Raw genomic sequence first — 16067 nt, 5'->3', positions numbered from 1 at the left:
AAATATCATATGGTTGTATATGACACGAGTTGGTATGTCTTTTATCTCGTGTCATTGGAACCTCAATTTGCTGAACATTTTGTTGAACAGAAGTCAGCGGGCCCCAGTTGGGCAAAGACTCGAAAAAAGATGATGAAGAAAGATTTATTGCAACTTAGATCTTGAAGGAGGTTGTAAGCCATCAAGGGAATGACTGCCTGGACTGAGAAGTCCTGAAGGCATGAGTAGAAGGATTGCTCCAAAAAATTTGCCAGCACGGGCAGGGAGGGGATTAGAGAGGAGGAAAAGGAGGGATGGTGGAGTTCCAACAGATCTAGGGCTTGCTGTCTGTGAGGCATGTTGGATATCTCAGGAAGCGCAAGGACCAAACTCTTGTGCTAGAAATTTGATTTAAATTAAAAGAATTTAAAAATGTCTTATTATGACTGCAGACAGGCTGCAGTAAACAAAGGAACCGTGTTAGCATTCAACCAAACTACAACCATGACTGAAAACTTTAGCAGGAAAGAAATAAATACAGAATAAAATCAGTGTCAGTGAACATCCAACTGACACGTTCATTATGAAGATAGCTGCAAACTGACAAATGCATTAGGGACATTTGCACATTAAATTAACAAAAAAGGCAATTTGACTGAAATTGTAAATAGCTTTTCAACACACTTTCGGTGTTTGTAATGTCATGCATGACAGTAGTGACTGCACTAGTAGACTTTTTATTTGCTTTGATTGCTTTTTATTTAATGGGGGAAATATTGAGAACATTTAAGTAAATTGTTTGTAATTGATTTGGTGGAACGTGCGTTATTCTTAAACCCCTGCAGGGTCCACACTGTTTCTCTCTTTGTTTATGTCTCTTGCATTTTGCTTAAGCTAAAGGAGCTCCAGGCTTCTTCGATATTTTTCTGTTTCATTTTTTTAAAACCCGGCTGTAACATCTCTGCTCTGCAGACGTCAGATGATCTCTACCTCTACCTGCTGTTTCTGTGTCTTTGTGTCTCCGGTCTGACTTTCTTCTCTCACTCTCACAGTTTTCTATCAGTTTTATTTGGGTTTCATCTCAGTGTGCTTGTGTCATTGTTGATCAAACTTTTTATCCATTCTTGTCTCTGTTTTTGCTCAATATTTTTCTTTCTGTATGGTTTCTTTATCACTCCTTCTTTTTTATTTCTATTTAATGCCTTTGTGACTTTTACTTTGTTAATTTTACGTGACTTCATGTAACAGCATTTTTTTTATATCCTCTTATGCAAAATTCAGCATTTTGTGATCTCTATCTGTATTTCTGTCTCCTCTTATCTCTGGCCTCCTTCTCACCCTCTTACAAAACCTCCATAAACCTGTAGCTCCCCACCTCACTGCACCAAGCTCATCAATATTCTCCGCCAATAAGTGTATTGACCAGACTTGCTCATCTCTGGTCGTCCTGCTGCTGTAATGAAACCCTGACTCTGTTTAAATGAGCACACACACACACACCTCCTAAAGCTGCTGATCACAGCCCTGCCATTATCAATACTGTCTGATCGATGCTGGTATTGATGATGGTTTAGTGTAATAACCTCTGGGTTTCAAAGAGGAAGAAGCAGCTGGAGAAGAAAACTGGCCATCTGTCTCTTTTGACAGTTAGAATTCAATTTAAAAACCTTTATTGACATGTGTGTTTTTGTGCAGGATTTTCCATCCATCCATCCATTTTCTAGCCCTGATTCAGTATTCAGGTCTGGGTTCCTTGGGGAACAGTCTAAGCAGAGCTCCCTTTTCTCACCCACCTCCTCCAGTTCCTATCTGCTGCACAACAAAGCCTTTCCAAGTCAGTCAGGAGACACGATCTGTTCAGCGTATCCTGGGTCTGCCCCGGGGTTTCCGACTGGTAAAACTGATACAAAACACCTGGGGTGCGTCCAGGAAGCATCCTGGGTCAGATGCCTGAACCACCTCAACTGTCTCGCTTTGATGTGGAGGAGCAGTAGTTATACTCTAAGCTCCACCTGAAAGTCTCAGCTCCTCAACTTAAGCCCTATTGGAAGTGTCCCCAAGAGCATCATGGACACAGTAAAAACAATTGTGACCACACCTTTTTTCACACCTTGGCTCGTGTGATTAGGTAGAGGATCAATAGGGGTCCATGATCCTCTTGGGAACATTCGCATATGGCTTAAAATCTGGGACTCTCCACCAGAATTCCTTTATAATTACACAGGAAAATGAGAAATAGATACAGTGATTTATTAAAATGTGTAAATATGTAAACACTGGTTCATGCTTTGAAACAGATGCATTTTTATGCTTGAATGATTGATATATCAAAGTGGCTCAAACGAAAAACACCGAGTGGACTGAACATCAGTGAAAAAGCAGCCGATACGCAAAGAAAATCTTCTGAAAGAAAATCATATCTCAAGACCACTTTCAAAAAAATCACAAGAAAGCCTGGTTCCTTGGAAGCAAAATATAAAGAAATGAAGGGTGGCTCAAGAGTTTTGCACAACACTGGAGATTTATTTTTAACTATATGCACTCAAATTTGAAGATAAAGAACTGTTAGCGTGGTTTTTGATATACTTTAGGTGTTTAGTGAATTAAATCCAACAAAAATATGCTGCCTATTTAAACAGATTACTAATTGTATTATAAACTATGACTGGAACGTCCACTTTCTAGTGTTTTTCAGTTCAGTATTGTCTTTAACTTCCCTCTCCAAAAACAAAAAATACCTTAAAGCTTTTCTATTTTTACAGAAAGAGAAACGGTATTTCTAAAAGATGCAGTGCCACAGCTTAGAACAGAGAAGTCTTTGACAGAACTTCCAAAAAACAATAAAATAAAAGGAAAATCTATGAAATGTGAAACATGACAGCAAATAAAAAAGATAGGAAGAGGGAAAAAATAGAATAGGAAACAGGTCTGAGTGTTGGCAGAGGAAGCCAGAGGGTTTTCCTGCTTTATGGTGACCCACATATCACAAACACCCACATTTATGTAAACTCACAGTCCTTGTCACATGCTAACAAGAATTATCACTTGGCCGCTGACTCACTCTCTCCAGAAATAACCACACAGCATTATAACCTGGATGCTACGCTTCACCTCAGTGACTCCAGTTTGTTACAACTGGGTTAAACAACAGCAGCAACTGCACATCAGAAGAAGAAGAAATAAAAGAGAGAAAAGAGGACACAAATCCTTCAAGACATGCAGCCAGACTGAGAGCAGGGTAATTACAATGTGAAACATTCTGCTCACTGATGTGACTGAAAACATATTCACTCCACAGAGAGAGAACACCGTAATTAGACAACCTGCTTCTGTGCACAAAACTGGTTCATAGACACAATTTGGTATCACAGAGATTCTGCAGATGTTCTGCATCAACCTCATGGTGAAAGGAAACAGTTTTATACAAACAGCTGTTTAAAATCAAGTGCCTACACTATGAACTCCACCCACAGTGCGATGGGTGCTGGGACAGGAGGAGGTGTCACTGCGATTCTGGAAGTGGGACAGAGTTGGTGCGAGGATGAGCCGACGAGGGTGATGCACATCAAACAGAATTTGACATAGTCTTAGACGGCTTTAGAGACTTCACAAGTGCTACAGTTAAAAGGTGTCTTATGGAAATGACAGGAGACTGGTGTAATTAAGGACTGCAAGAGCTTCAAAAGGGGTATGATAAAAATGAAGGGACATGACATGTCTGAAGAAATACTGGAGGAGATGACTTGGACTGACCCTTTAAACCAGAGTTAACATTCTTCTAATGGCGTTAAATGGTTTAAGTAAAGGATTTTAATCCTGACCGTCAGTTTGTACTTTCCTAAATCATGTAACAAGAGGTAATCATTTGGGTGGGTTTTTTTAGTGGCAAGACCGGGGCATTACAGTGACTTTATGTTTCTATTAAGATCTCAGCCTTGGCTAAGCCATCAGCTGTGTGCTGTTTGAAGGGATGGTGTTTGACATAGGTCTGTTTCATGTTTGTGAGTGCTGGTTGTGTTGGCTTACTGTAACCTACATTTTGGGTTATGACCATAACTTTTGTGTTTTAGGGAACTGCTGACACAGTCAGTCAGTCAGTGATAGCTGACAGACATTTCTAGGCATCAATGAAAGTCACTGATTTTGTTTGGGATGTTGGTCCCTCACTGTTGGGCTAGAGCCTATTCTAGCTTTCATAGAGCAGGAGCTGGGGTACAGTCTGGACAGGCTGCCAATGTATCGCAGACCCTCTCCAAATACTCAAATATTAGATAATATTATAATATTAAAAAAGATGGTAATATCAATAATGTGAAACTGCTGATGTCACGGTGGCCATGCTCCTTTTATCCACAGTCTTCTCTGAGAGGAACAGGGCCTTATGCTATGAACTGAAAAGCTTCTACAAGGTGCTACCAACTTATTGTTTTTTTCCATGAGAATTATGATGAGTTAGAGTACTTAAGTCAAAGAATCATTTCTAAAACTGCAAATCTGCCAAATTACACAGCAGTGATCACTAGAGACCTCTTTGCAGAATGTGCCTTTAAATGAAGTATTTTAATATCGAAAACAGCCAGTTCTGATACAGGGAATAACACCCTAAAGAGGTATAGCCAAATTATCTTTGAGATACGATGATATCTGGAGAAAAACAGTAGTGAATGAGATAGAAAACTCAGTTTGTATCAAACTCCAGCTATTCTTTCTACACTGATGACTCACTGTTACAGACTAATGCTTTAAATTCATCCAAACAGAGTGCAGAATTTAGGGGTCTGTTTTTAGATAGTGTGGTATGCATTACAATAAACGTCTTTAAAATTAAAGTTGTGCTGACCAGCCAACCGTAAACTGCTGTTTAACTTCACCAGACTCCATTAGGTGGTTGTAGAACACGGAATTTAATGGCTCAGTACTCATTAATCAGTGTGAGTGACAAAGAAAAGTACAAATGCAATCATGTCTTTGGTAAAACTTTTACAGTCACAGCCGTGTTGACTGACTGAAGCTGCTCTTGTGTCTGATGTGAAACCCCTCATGTGATCTGATCAGAGCCACTGCTGGAGTCGCACACTGTAAACCGAATCTTTGAGGTTTCACAGCAACATTCCTTTTTTCCCGCTTCATCTTGCCAACTCTCTTCCAGTTTTTCGCTGCTTGCCTCTCCTTCCTCATTTTGTCTTTCCCAGGCTCATCCCCTCGTCACTGGCGTGTCCTCAGATCTCCCCTCCACTCTGTCCTCTGAGTCGTTCTGAGGGAATGAACAGGCTAATTATCAGTGTGAGAAAGTTGGTGCAAGTGTGAACGCCTCTCTCTTCAACTTTGCTTTTGCCTGAAAGACTTTTTACATCTAAACCTCCCAAAGAAAGTTGGAAAGTCAAAGAAAGATGAACTCTCTGACTATCATCATCATCATCATCATCATCATCACCCTAAGGCAACTGGCCACTGGAGACATCATCTGGAGGTACCATGTGAAAGCTCAAGCACCAATAGCAAGAGCAATGACGTATATTGAGCATAATGTAAAATACGCTCAGTTCAGTATGCTCCCAAGTTAATCTGAGAAACTGCAGAGCTCTTTAATTATATGTGATTTTTAAATTTTCAGTCACAGATTTTACATCAAATGTGATGATATCTCACTAGCTTTAGACAGAAATAAGAATGCATGTGTGAGCTTCACCAATTTTCAGGAAAGTGATTTTCCATATTTTTCCTGATGTTTAAAATAACAACTGTTATTTAACCCGTAACCTTGAGAAATGAAGAACAATTACTACCTCAGATAATGTAGGCTAGCTAACTGATGTTTATCCACTCATTGCTAGTTTCAGGTTAACTGAAGCTGGTCACTTTACTGTGGTGCAGTAAAGTCACCCTACACAAATTAGACATTACTGACTACCTGAGTTGCTTTGGAGAAAAGGTCACTGACTGATTGCTCACTGGGTTTGTGTGTTAGCGTTCTACATTTTCCCAGCAACTATGAACAAATTCAGTGCTGTTCTGTATGTACTATTTCACAACTACCAGCCACTCTGACAGAAAATTAAGTGTCTGGAAATAATGGCATCAAAACCAAGTAATAGTGTCAAAATTCCCATATTCTTAGTAGAAGCACAGAAGCTTTATTATAATAAAATAATGGCTATATTGTCAGGTTTCAAGGGCGAACTCCATGAACCATAAACAAATTGTAGCTAGATAAGGTGGATAAGGACTAAAGCACCACGAGGTAGAACAAACCTGACCCCACCATCAGAAGATAAATGAATTTATAGCCCAAGACATGCAAAAGTTTCACACTGGATGATGACAATCAATTTACCGATGGATCCGAGTCAGAGCTTAGTTGCAACAAGAGAGAGGATTTTGTAACGCTTTCCATCAAATCCAGTACTTGGGGGATTTTTTTAGTCCATAAAATAATTGATATTAATAATAATCACTCATTGCACATCACCAATGAACAGAAAGTAACCAAAGCATCAGGGCTTTTGCAGTTGTGTGAATAAGTGCATATAAAATCTCTGATGGACTACTAACCTAGAAAAAAGCAACCAAAAAGAATAGAAAACTGTGCAATAAAGAAAAAGAGTCCCGCATGGATCTCAAACTCATGTCTCCTGGGTAAAGGTCATCTTAATTATGCCACTACCATCCCTCCATCCTCCTTAAAAGGAATTTAGTCGCTGTTTCAAAGATCAAACACTCTTAGTTTGACTGTGAAAATCAGGCCATCATAGCTGAACTACAGAACGGCAATGATATGCAGAAGAAGAGAACTATTTGGAAGAAGAGAGAAAAGGAATAGACGTCAGACCAGTGGAAATCAGGGCTTTGATGTCATAGGAACTTTGGTTTTATGTGTTTGTGAGATGTAGTAAAGGAGGTTCCTGCTGTGAAGCATATGGTGATACAATGCTCACACCATCCCTGGGAACACTGTTTGTTTTCAGCAGGACAATGAGCCGCAACAAACCTCCAGGCTGCGAGGGCTGCATGACCAAGAAGGAGAGCGATCGAGAGGCAAAGAGCTCTAAACAATCATGATAAATAGAAGAGCTTAAATGATTCTGAATCCACTGCAAAAGTGTCTTAAACCCACAGTTTTCCAGATGTCTACTGGAGGGCGACTTCTGTGTTTGGAAAACACACTTTGGGCTATTAAGAATTCTGATAGAAAATAACTCTAAGCTCTGGTGCTCTCTGACCTCAATAAACACTTTTGTGATGAGTGTGTGTTCCTAACCACTAGTTATGAGTCTTATTGAAGAAAACACAAAGTTTATTTTGTAAATTAAGGTACTAATTAAAGTAAAAAATGAGAATAAAGCATGGTATAAAAAAGCCTCAGATGAGGCTGAGATGCATTTGAAGCTTTACAACAAACCAGGGGGTGCTCCCCCAGAAGCTACGTCCATTATTTATATACAGTCTGTGATTCCAACAATTCAATTAGACTAATTGGATGAACTGAACTGGACCTTTAGTGCTTTATGGAGCATCCTTAATGCAATTATCTGACAAATAAAATGGTTGAGCAGACTGTCCGAGAAGTATAGTATTTTATTAGCAACATATGTGTTTCACCTGTGCAGTTATTAGGATCCAGCTTGCTAACCAAGTTATCATTTCTAGCTATAAAAAACAAAACAAACAAACAAACACACCCATGTCAGAGGCCAAAATGCTTCAAAATAGTACTTCATATATGAAAGCTTAGCTTCACAGTAGCAATATCCATATATTCTGTTGCGTTTCTTACGTGTGTTGCTCGGCTGCGAGTCCATGGGAATCATCATTTTGCTTCGAGTTCCTCTCCTGGCAGCCAGAGAACGCTCCAAAGTAGAGATACTGCTGGAAACCTCATCAGCATCTGCTCCTGGAACATCACAATCAAAACCCAATCAGGGATTCAGACATCTTCATTTCCTTGGATTAGGATTTAGGTTTAGCGTTCCATTTTCCACTTGGAAAAGATCTTTATTTGATACTTTTGTGTTTTTATCATTATTAATTAGGCCTGTTTACACAGCTAATTAAACCAAGATTCATAACCCATTTATCTTAAACGTAATGATGTAAAATAAAGAGAAACTATAAGATTAAATCTAATTAAACACATAAAAAATATGAGTGTAACTAAATGAAGCTTTGCTATACACATTATATAATAAATTGATTGGTAAATGAGAATCAGTGCTGTACCTGAATGGCTGCTTTTGCTCCCCATCTGGCTCTCTGATTGGCTGTGTGCCACCTGGGGGAGGTCCTGGCAAGACTGGATTGGTGAATCGTGGCCAGACGGTGCGATGCTGGGAGCTTTCTCCATGTTCTTCATCTCCATCTCCTCGTGGTGGATCCAGAGGTCCGGAGGCCGCAGGTCCTTCTGGCTGCCCTTCCTCTTACTGGCACTGTGACTTGCTCTCTTCCTGCACAGAGGATGAGAAACGCACCGGGGAGGAGGGTCAGGAGAAGAAAACACTCCATCCATCATCGTTTATTTCCACTAAATGAAAGCACTGTGGGGTGGAGAGGGCTGTGAATTCTCCACCTGTAGCTGTACTCAAATCTGATCATCTGGATCATAAAACAGTATGAATTCAAATGAAATTTGGCATAATGTCTTGAACTGCCTCGAACTCTTGAAGATTATGAAACAAGATTATGCTCACTGAAATGTGGGGAGGAGAATTATGAAATTATACTGACATTATAAATGGGATTATACAGAAACTCTCTGAACCAGAGCATCATTTCTACTTGTATCTGTATTTTTGAGGAGTTTTCCTGTGTTTCAAATCATTAAAGATGTTTTGTTGTTTTGTTTTTTAATTTGCAGGATGTTGAGCTCTCATAGCCACCATATGATGTCATGAACAGGATTACAATAAAGGTGGATTGAAGGTAGGAAGATGAAATTAATCCACTTTATTAGTGGATTATATGATACCAAGTGTAATTTCATGAACTATATAAATAATCATTTTGACTAAAACTGAGAAAAATACTAAAAACTGCAATTTCATGAACACAAACTAGACTGAAACTGTTCATCCATTCATTATTTCTTGCTTATCTGAAGTTCTGTCTCTGTAGCAGTGGGCTAAACAGGGTATTCTTCTCCCAAGCAATCTTGGTGCCTGCAGTGGTCGACCATCGCTGATGCACCCACAATGAAAGACATATTGATTTGGAGAATGGAAATGCACTGAAGATGCACTGTGAACACAGTTGCGGCTTTTCTGTCGCATTTCTTACAAATCGGTTCAAGGAGGCTAGAAGTCGAGTTTAAAGGCATAATTGCCATTCCTGCTGTTACAAAAGTCATCTGCGTGAGTTGACTTCTAACAGGTGGTTTTGAAAGAGTAAATAAAACCTCTTGAGTGTGTTTATAAAAAGAAAACCATGACAAAACAAACTACAATGAAATAACGTTAAAACCTGATGAACTGACATTTCCTGGGATGATAAAGTCTACATGCAGAGATCTAGCTGAGGTTTTTGCTGGCTGGGTTATTTGTGATTTGGTACATATTCAGACCTGTGTGAGCTGGCAGGGACATTAATTTCAGAGTAAATCTCTGTGAGAAAAAACAAGACATGCAGGGCAGCTCATTAACCATCTGCCTCATTACAGTGACAGCCGTTTATTGCCATCACACAGATGAATGAAACATCTTACTTCCTCTGCTGGGCGGAGGTGCGCCGTGTGCAGATGAGGGCCACGATGACAACCACGACCACGGTGACGGCTCCCACAGAAACCACAATGATGACCAGGAGGTTGCTGTTCTTCTGAGGGGTGACGCTGCCGTGAGGGGGACGCATCTGACCAATTGGAGATTCTGGAATAAATACAAGAAGAGAGGCAGAAGTTAGAAACATGAATAAATGCACACTGAAATCTGTATATTCAAAATGAATATACTAAAATGACATCAGTTTATAAAGTTTATGCCATTTTTACTGTGAATTCATTATGTATAACAAACATTTTCCTGAAACCTTCACCTAAAATGCTTGATATAGTCAACATTACAACAATAAATTATATATACTGTAATATCTCAGGCAAATTGTTAATGCTTTTTCTTTTGCTCATTAGATCTTTTAAACTAACTAAATTTCACCATAAAAAGAAAAGACAAAAATTGTTTCATACATTTTGATGATTGCTGATGACACAGTTATATTCAATTCAGTTGATTTATATAAACCCACAATAACAGCTGCCTCAAGGTGCTTAAATATGAAGAAAAAAAAGTTTTCACAGAACTCTATGAAATCCCGTGAAAAGCACAGTCACTGCTTCCATAAGGTTGGGGTAACAGTCAGGTGCTGCTAATCAAATGCATTAACTGATCACCAGCAAGTCTCAGCACCTATATAAATTCAGACGTTTTGTCAGTTTGCTGGTCAGGAGCATTCAGGTGTGTGTTAGAGAAGCAATAATTGCTCTATTCAGAGAAGGTTCATTTGACGTCCATCATTCTCCAATGAGAAAGATTATTTACAATTTAATTCAATTCAATTTAATTCAACCTAAGGTCACATGGTGACAGTATATTTAGAAAGACACTGAGTACGACTTGTCTGGAAGGCTTACGAGGAGAACGCGTTTCTTAGCTGAGGAGAAGATGGCAGCACAGCGTAGGTTTGTAAGGTTTGAATAAAGCACAAGATTTCTGGAGGAATGTGCTTTGGCAGACGAGCCCAAAGTGGAGACGTTTGCCTCAATGAACTGAAGCAACGTTGTGAAGAAGACTGATCCACAATTACTCCGCAACAATGTGAGAGACTAATAAAGCCATAAAGAAATCATTTAATCATTTAACTTTTTCTATTCGAAGAAGATTGAATTTTACTGAAATTTAAATTTGGTTTTACCTTTTTCATAATATCATGTGGAAAGCAGAACAGGAAGGGTAACACTACTATAAGTTGATATACCGAATCAAATTTTAGGCAAATTGCTATATTTAACTGCTTCACAGTCACATTTTTATATCTGTCTTAGTTGTGCAACCAATATATGTTATTCCACGATACCCAAAATTGAGACAAAGGAAAAAGAAGAAGTGGTTTGACTGGACTGAAAACGCAAAGCTGCTGCTGTTGCTGCTTTACCGATCAATACACAGTGTGTGTATGAGTGTACGACAGGTGTAAAGGGAAAGAGGGGAATTGATGACACGCTCTGTCATTCATTAACTCGACCTTGGAGCAGAGAGAGGGAGAAAATAGGAAACACATAAGGGGGATGAAGTCCAAATGCAGAGGCGAGGGAAGTGTGTTAAAGAGGGAGGAGCTGGAGAGGTGGAAAAAGGAAAGGAAAACATAGGAATGGAGAGACAATAAAATGACTGAGAGGGAAGAGAAAATGAAAGAAGAAGAAAGGGAGAAGATGGATGAACAAAATATCAAGAGAAGTGTGTACATATGAGACAAAGAGAAACACAAAGGAAAAGAGATAGCAGGACACTTTTCCTCTTTCACCTTCTCTCTCCATTTGCTTGTCTCTCTCAATGAAAACCACAATCCATCAAAGCTTACGGCCACAGCACAGAAGCCACAACACCACCTTCTTTTCCTTTTTAAAGTACGATTTCATCATCTTTCTTCCTTTTTTTTCTTTTTAAATTCTTTATTTAATTTCAGAATTCTGAGTTTTAGCTGATGCAGTTTCTGCTTTCATTGTTTTGCGAGAGCAAAGGTTATGGGGTAATTAAAATATACTAAGTTCAACCTTTGATGTCACCAGAAAAAGTGATGACAGTTCAACTTCTTTTTTGAACAAAGCGTCAACCTTCAGGTCTGAAAACTGCAGATCTTCGAGTGGCCACGTGATGCTGGTTCCAAAAGCGAGTCACTCATCACAGCCTCTCATGTTAAAATGCTTAGTTTCATGGATGGATAAAAGCACGCACATTTTTATGGACAGTATTGACCTTTATAACAGCTGTACAATCGTGCTGTACAGAGGGCAATAGCGAATTCATGTGTAGTGTTTGCGCCTTTTAGAGTATTTTAATCGATCTGCCTGCCAAATATAATGTTTTCCTGTGTGGTGCAGGCCATCAAGGAAGATTATGCTTCAATTTTTATGAGTAAAATTGTAGAATTTCTACTGTCTACCACAAACATGTATTAGACGCTTGCTAGCATTAAGTGATAGATTAGTGCTTGATTTTATTATCCACACGTGGTCACATCTGGCTCCTAAAATCAAATGTGGTGGCTGCAGAAATGCTAAGGTTGAGGATTCAAAACGTAAAGTCCAGAAACCAATGGTTAATGTCATGGTTACATTCATGGATTATATACAGGCAGCGTGATCTCAATCCTTTACTGACCAGGATCTGCCTCTATGGTAAGAAAATAGGTATGCTTGTGGAAAGTCTTACCTTCTAGCGTTTTGTGTGAAAAATGTGCATTTAAGTCCAAACCAAGAAGTTCTGGTGATTAAAACTAACTAAAAACAACATCTGAAAATAAAAAGTCCAAAAGATCAAATGAAAAAATAGCAGACCTACAAAGTCCTGAAAGTCCTGTGATTGATGACACTACCTTCACCTCAGCTACACTGTGCACACGTTGATTGCTTTGAATTTTTCCCCACTGGTTAAAAATGATCACAGTTGTTTACAAGTGACAAGTTAAACATGTGAAAGTGAAGGTAAAAATGATTTAAATCAAGTCAATCATCACCTGTTAATCAGCATCTGCTTTTTGTGCAGCGGTGGTACAGTTCTGTTTCTTTAGCACTTATCCACTCACTTCAGATGAACTCAGCGACCATAAAATGGAGAGAACTCAGCTAATTAGGTCTGATTTACACCTCAGAATGTCACATAATTAAATTCATGCTACTCTAGCATGAAAAACAGAACTGAAATCAGTAGGAGTCACTTGCTAACTTAAAATATTTTATAGCTCCTGGGCGTACAAAGATGTTTATATTGTGGGAACAAGTTGGCTAAACTTCAGGTAACTTTCAGGTCTTTTCCTGTTATGCTAATGCATTCGCCAGTTACTTGGTTAAACACTCGTTCCCACAAGCTGGATAAATATTTAAAACAATTGTTCCCACAAGTTAAACAAAGAACAAAATACTTGTTCCAACAATATGAACATGTTGTTCCCGCAAGATAAGCAAGTTAGTTCGACCAAGAGATAAAACATCTTTTTCCACAAGTTCCTTCAATATAATGAAATTTTTCTCACAAGAGAAACAACTTGTTCAATGACATGCCCGTGAGAAAAATACCTTGATCCCACAAGTTAAATAACTTGTGTGCATTGTATCACTGCATATACATGTAGCTATATAGCTACATGACAGAACAGATTAGTTTGTACAGAATTGTCACGATCCTGGGTCTTATGACCCAGTGTTTTGAGTTTTAGTTCATTTTGATGTTTATAGTGTATGTTTAAGCTTATTAAGTTTCCTATGTTCATTTGCTTATTAGTTCCCCCTTGTGTTTTCAACCCCTGTGAAGTCTCCCTTGCCCTTCGTGTGTTTCATGTCTGTGTGTCTTATGTTGTCAGGTCTGCATCTCATTGTATTTCCTGTTTTATTTTGAAGGGGTCCTGTGTTCCTATGTTCAATGTTTTTAGTGTTACTCTCTCCTTGTGACGTCGTTATGTTCATGTGTGTCAGCTGTTTCTCCATGTGTTCCCATTTCCCTCATTATCCTCCTGTGTGTATTTAGTCCGTGTGCTTTCAGTCATTCTTTGTCAGGTCGTCTGCTCGTCCATGTCACTACTTCAGGAATCTATGTCAGTTCACCATGTTTAAGGTTTTTTCATGTTTAGTTTTAGTTCACCCAGTTTGGGTTATTGTTTAGTTTCACCAATGCCCTTTTGCTAGCCTCAATAAACGGCTTGTTTTTTGTTAAATCCACGCCATGTTCAGTTTTTGGAGTCTGCGTTTTGGGTCCTTTTGTCAACACATACAGTCTGCCCTCGCCGGACTGTGACAAGAATACCATTAATGTTTTTCTTGTTCCTATTTATACATTAAGGAAAACTTGTACAGGAGGTTTAAAACTCTTGATGTTTTATGTACAGGACTGTGTCATCTGATGTTAACTAAAGGTAACCGTGGAGACAAAAATTTGATTTTAGTTAGTCGAATGGTAGTCTTCTGCTCATCCACTTATTGGCACCTTGTTAAATTTCATCTTAAAAAAGCTTTTTAGATTAAGAAAGGTTGTGGCAAAAATGTCTTTCATCAAATTAATATTTGTTTTTACAATAAATTACAGTTTTATTGAGTATAAAGTAGAAAAAGAGTCCGTAATTTTAAATAACAAAAAGATGCAACAATAGCAGCAACTGACAGGAAGTCAAAACTGACCCGCGAGCAAAATGTATGTTACTGATGATAACAAGAGTAGTAACAACCTCTACTGAGATGCCCTTCAGCAAAGTAGCACAGGCCCAGAAGCTCAGAGAAACTGTGTAGAATAAATCACAAACTCTCGCCAGCTGAGTCAGTTTAAAGCCACAACGACACCAACAAATCAACACAAGGGCGACGGAGAGCACAGAAATCCTTGCAAAGCCCAGAAATCCAGCAGGGAAGCGAAACTGAGCAGTTACAAAGATGACAATGCAAACAAAGACATCAAAATGCAGCGTGATTCCGACTAATTTTATTTTATAGCTTATAGTTTATTCTTTGTAGACTGGAGCATAAAGCACTGTAGCACCAAAGGGACAAATCAAAGACAAGGTCCACCCCAGGGGGAAAAAATCTCTGTGGAGAAACCAGAGTATACACATCAATGAGGCTTTAATCTGAACATCACTGTCAGTCACAATGACATCATACTGGATAACCTTTTGTCCTACTTTTACTATGTTCCTGCAACTGTTCATGAACAAGCAGGTTTTTTTTTCATTTGTTAAGTTTTAAAATCCAATAAATGAGTATTAAAAAGCTTCAGAGAAACAACTCAGCGCTGTCCTTAATACCAGCAGAGAGATAAACTCAATACTATCATACAGTCCAATTATGTGCACAACATTATTACTGAAGCCTCCTTAGTATTTAATTAAGGGTTGATGTTAATGTAAAACCTGCATCACGTGGACGGTTCTTTTGGAGGCTCCTATGGAAACCACATGCTGTAAATAAACTGCAACATCTCAGCAGTTAATGGATTGACCTTATACAAAGACATGAACAGAAATAACTTTGCGTGGGGCACAATCCACATTACAAATCTTTTTATCCAATACTTTGGTTTATACAGCTGCAAATCCAACACTTTTGCCAACAATTTGATGTGTTTAGTTTTTCAGTATTGTCATCATATTAGCAAATATGTTAATCTCTCAGTTTAGGAATATAAACTTAATATGCATAATGTATAATATGCTTAATGTGCTTTCCATTAATGTATAAACATGAAAGCCATTTTTTCTGACCAGCAGAGAGAAAATGTCTGAACATTTCTGAGCTACTTAAGTGAAGCTACAGGGGGTTATAAAAGACGAAGAAGTTAATGTTTTTGATTAAAACTCTTGAGATGTTGTTTCCCTTCACTTAAAACTGAGATATTTTTAACTTTAATAGCTTGGCGCTGTGAGTGGAGAGGTATGGACCTCTCACAACAACTGCCAGCATCTACTTCCCAAGAGATATGAAGAGAAAACTGAGGAACTTTAGTGAATGAGTGGCAGTGCTGAAGGTCTTTGCTCGGTTGAGGCAAGAACATCAGACGGGATCGGTTCACCTCTGCACAGAAGCCGTCAGACCTACAGAGCTGTGGCACAATGAAACCAATCTGAGGTGACTCTTCTCAAGCTAATTTTTCAAGTGAGAGGAAGCTCTGCGACATAAACGACGACACCGAGTTAAAGATGAAATACCGTTGAGCTGATGAACGAGGCTGCGACCTGCCTGACCCGCAATAAAGCCAGAGGGGAACGGAGGTCAAAGAGGACAGATTTATGATCTCCTCCGGGAGCAGCAGCAGCAACTGCGCTGACAAAATGTCAGAGTCCATCTTCAGATATACACAAGCACACACGCTGCCCGACAGTGCTCCAGTGAGACCAGATAT

At 38.9% G+C, this 16067-nt stretch overlaps 1 protein-coding gene across 2 annotated transcripts in view; it reads right to left on the bottom strand.

Moving 5' to 3' along the window:
- The window catches only part of dcc (DCC netrin 1 receptor), a 372740-nt gene that overhangs the window by 50090 nt on the left and 306583 nt on the right, over positions 1–16067 (bottom strand). For both annotated transcript variants that reach the window (XM_085413367.1, XM_085413368.1), the window contains exons 23-25: positions 9674–9836; positions 8197–8420; positions 7754–7870 (exon numbers count right to left, since the gene is read on the bottom strand). In XM_085413367.1, the coding sequence (XP_085269493.1) occupies positions 7754–7870; positions 8197–8420; positions 9674–9836 (504 nt within the window). The remainder of the gene's footprint in view (positions 1–7753; positions 7871–8196; positions 8421–9673; positions 9837–16067) is intronic.

This window comes from Rhamphochromis longiceps, linkage group LG7 (assembly GCF_057381845.1).
Source record: "Rhamphochromis longiceps isolate RC_006_pf linkage group LG7, R_longiceps_female_GT1.1, whole genome shotgun sequence".
Taxonomy (NCBI): domain Eukaryota; kingdom Metazoa; phylum Chordata; class Actinopteri; order Cichliformes; family Cichlidae; genus Rhamphochromis; species Rhamphochromis longiceps.
The sequence above is the reverse complement of the archived record's forward strand: the minus strand, read 5'-3'. Positions and strand labels throughout refer to the sequence as shown.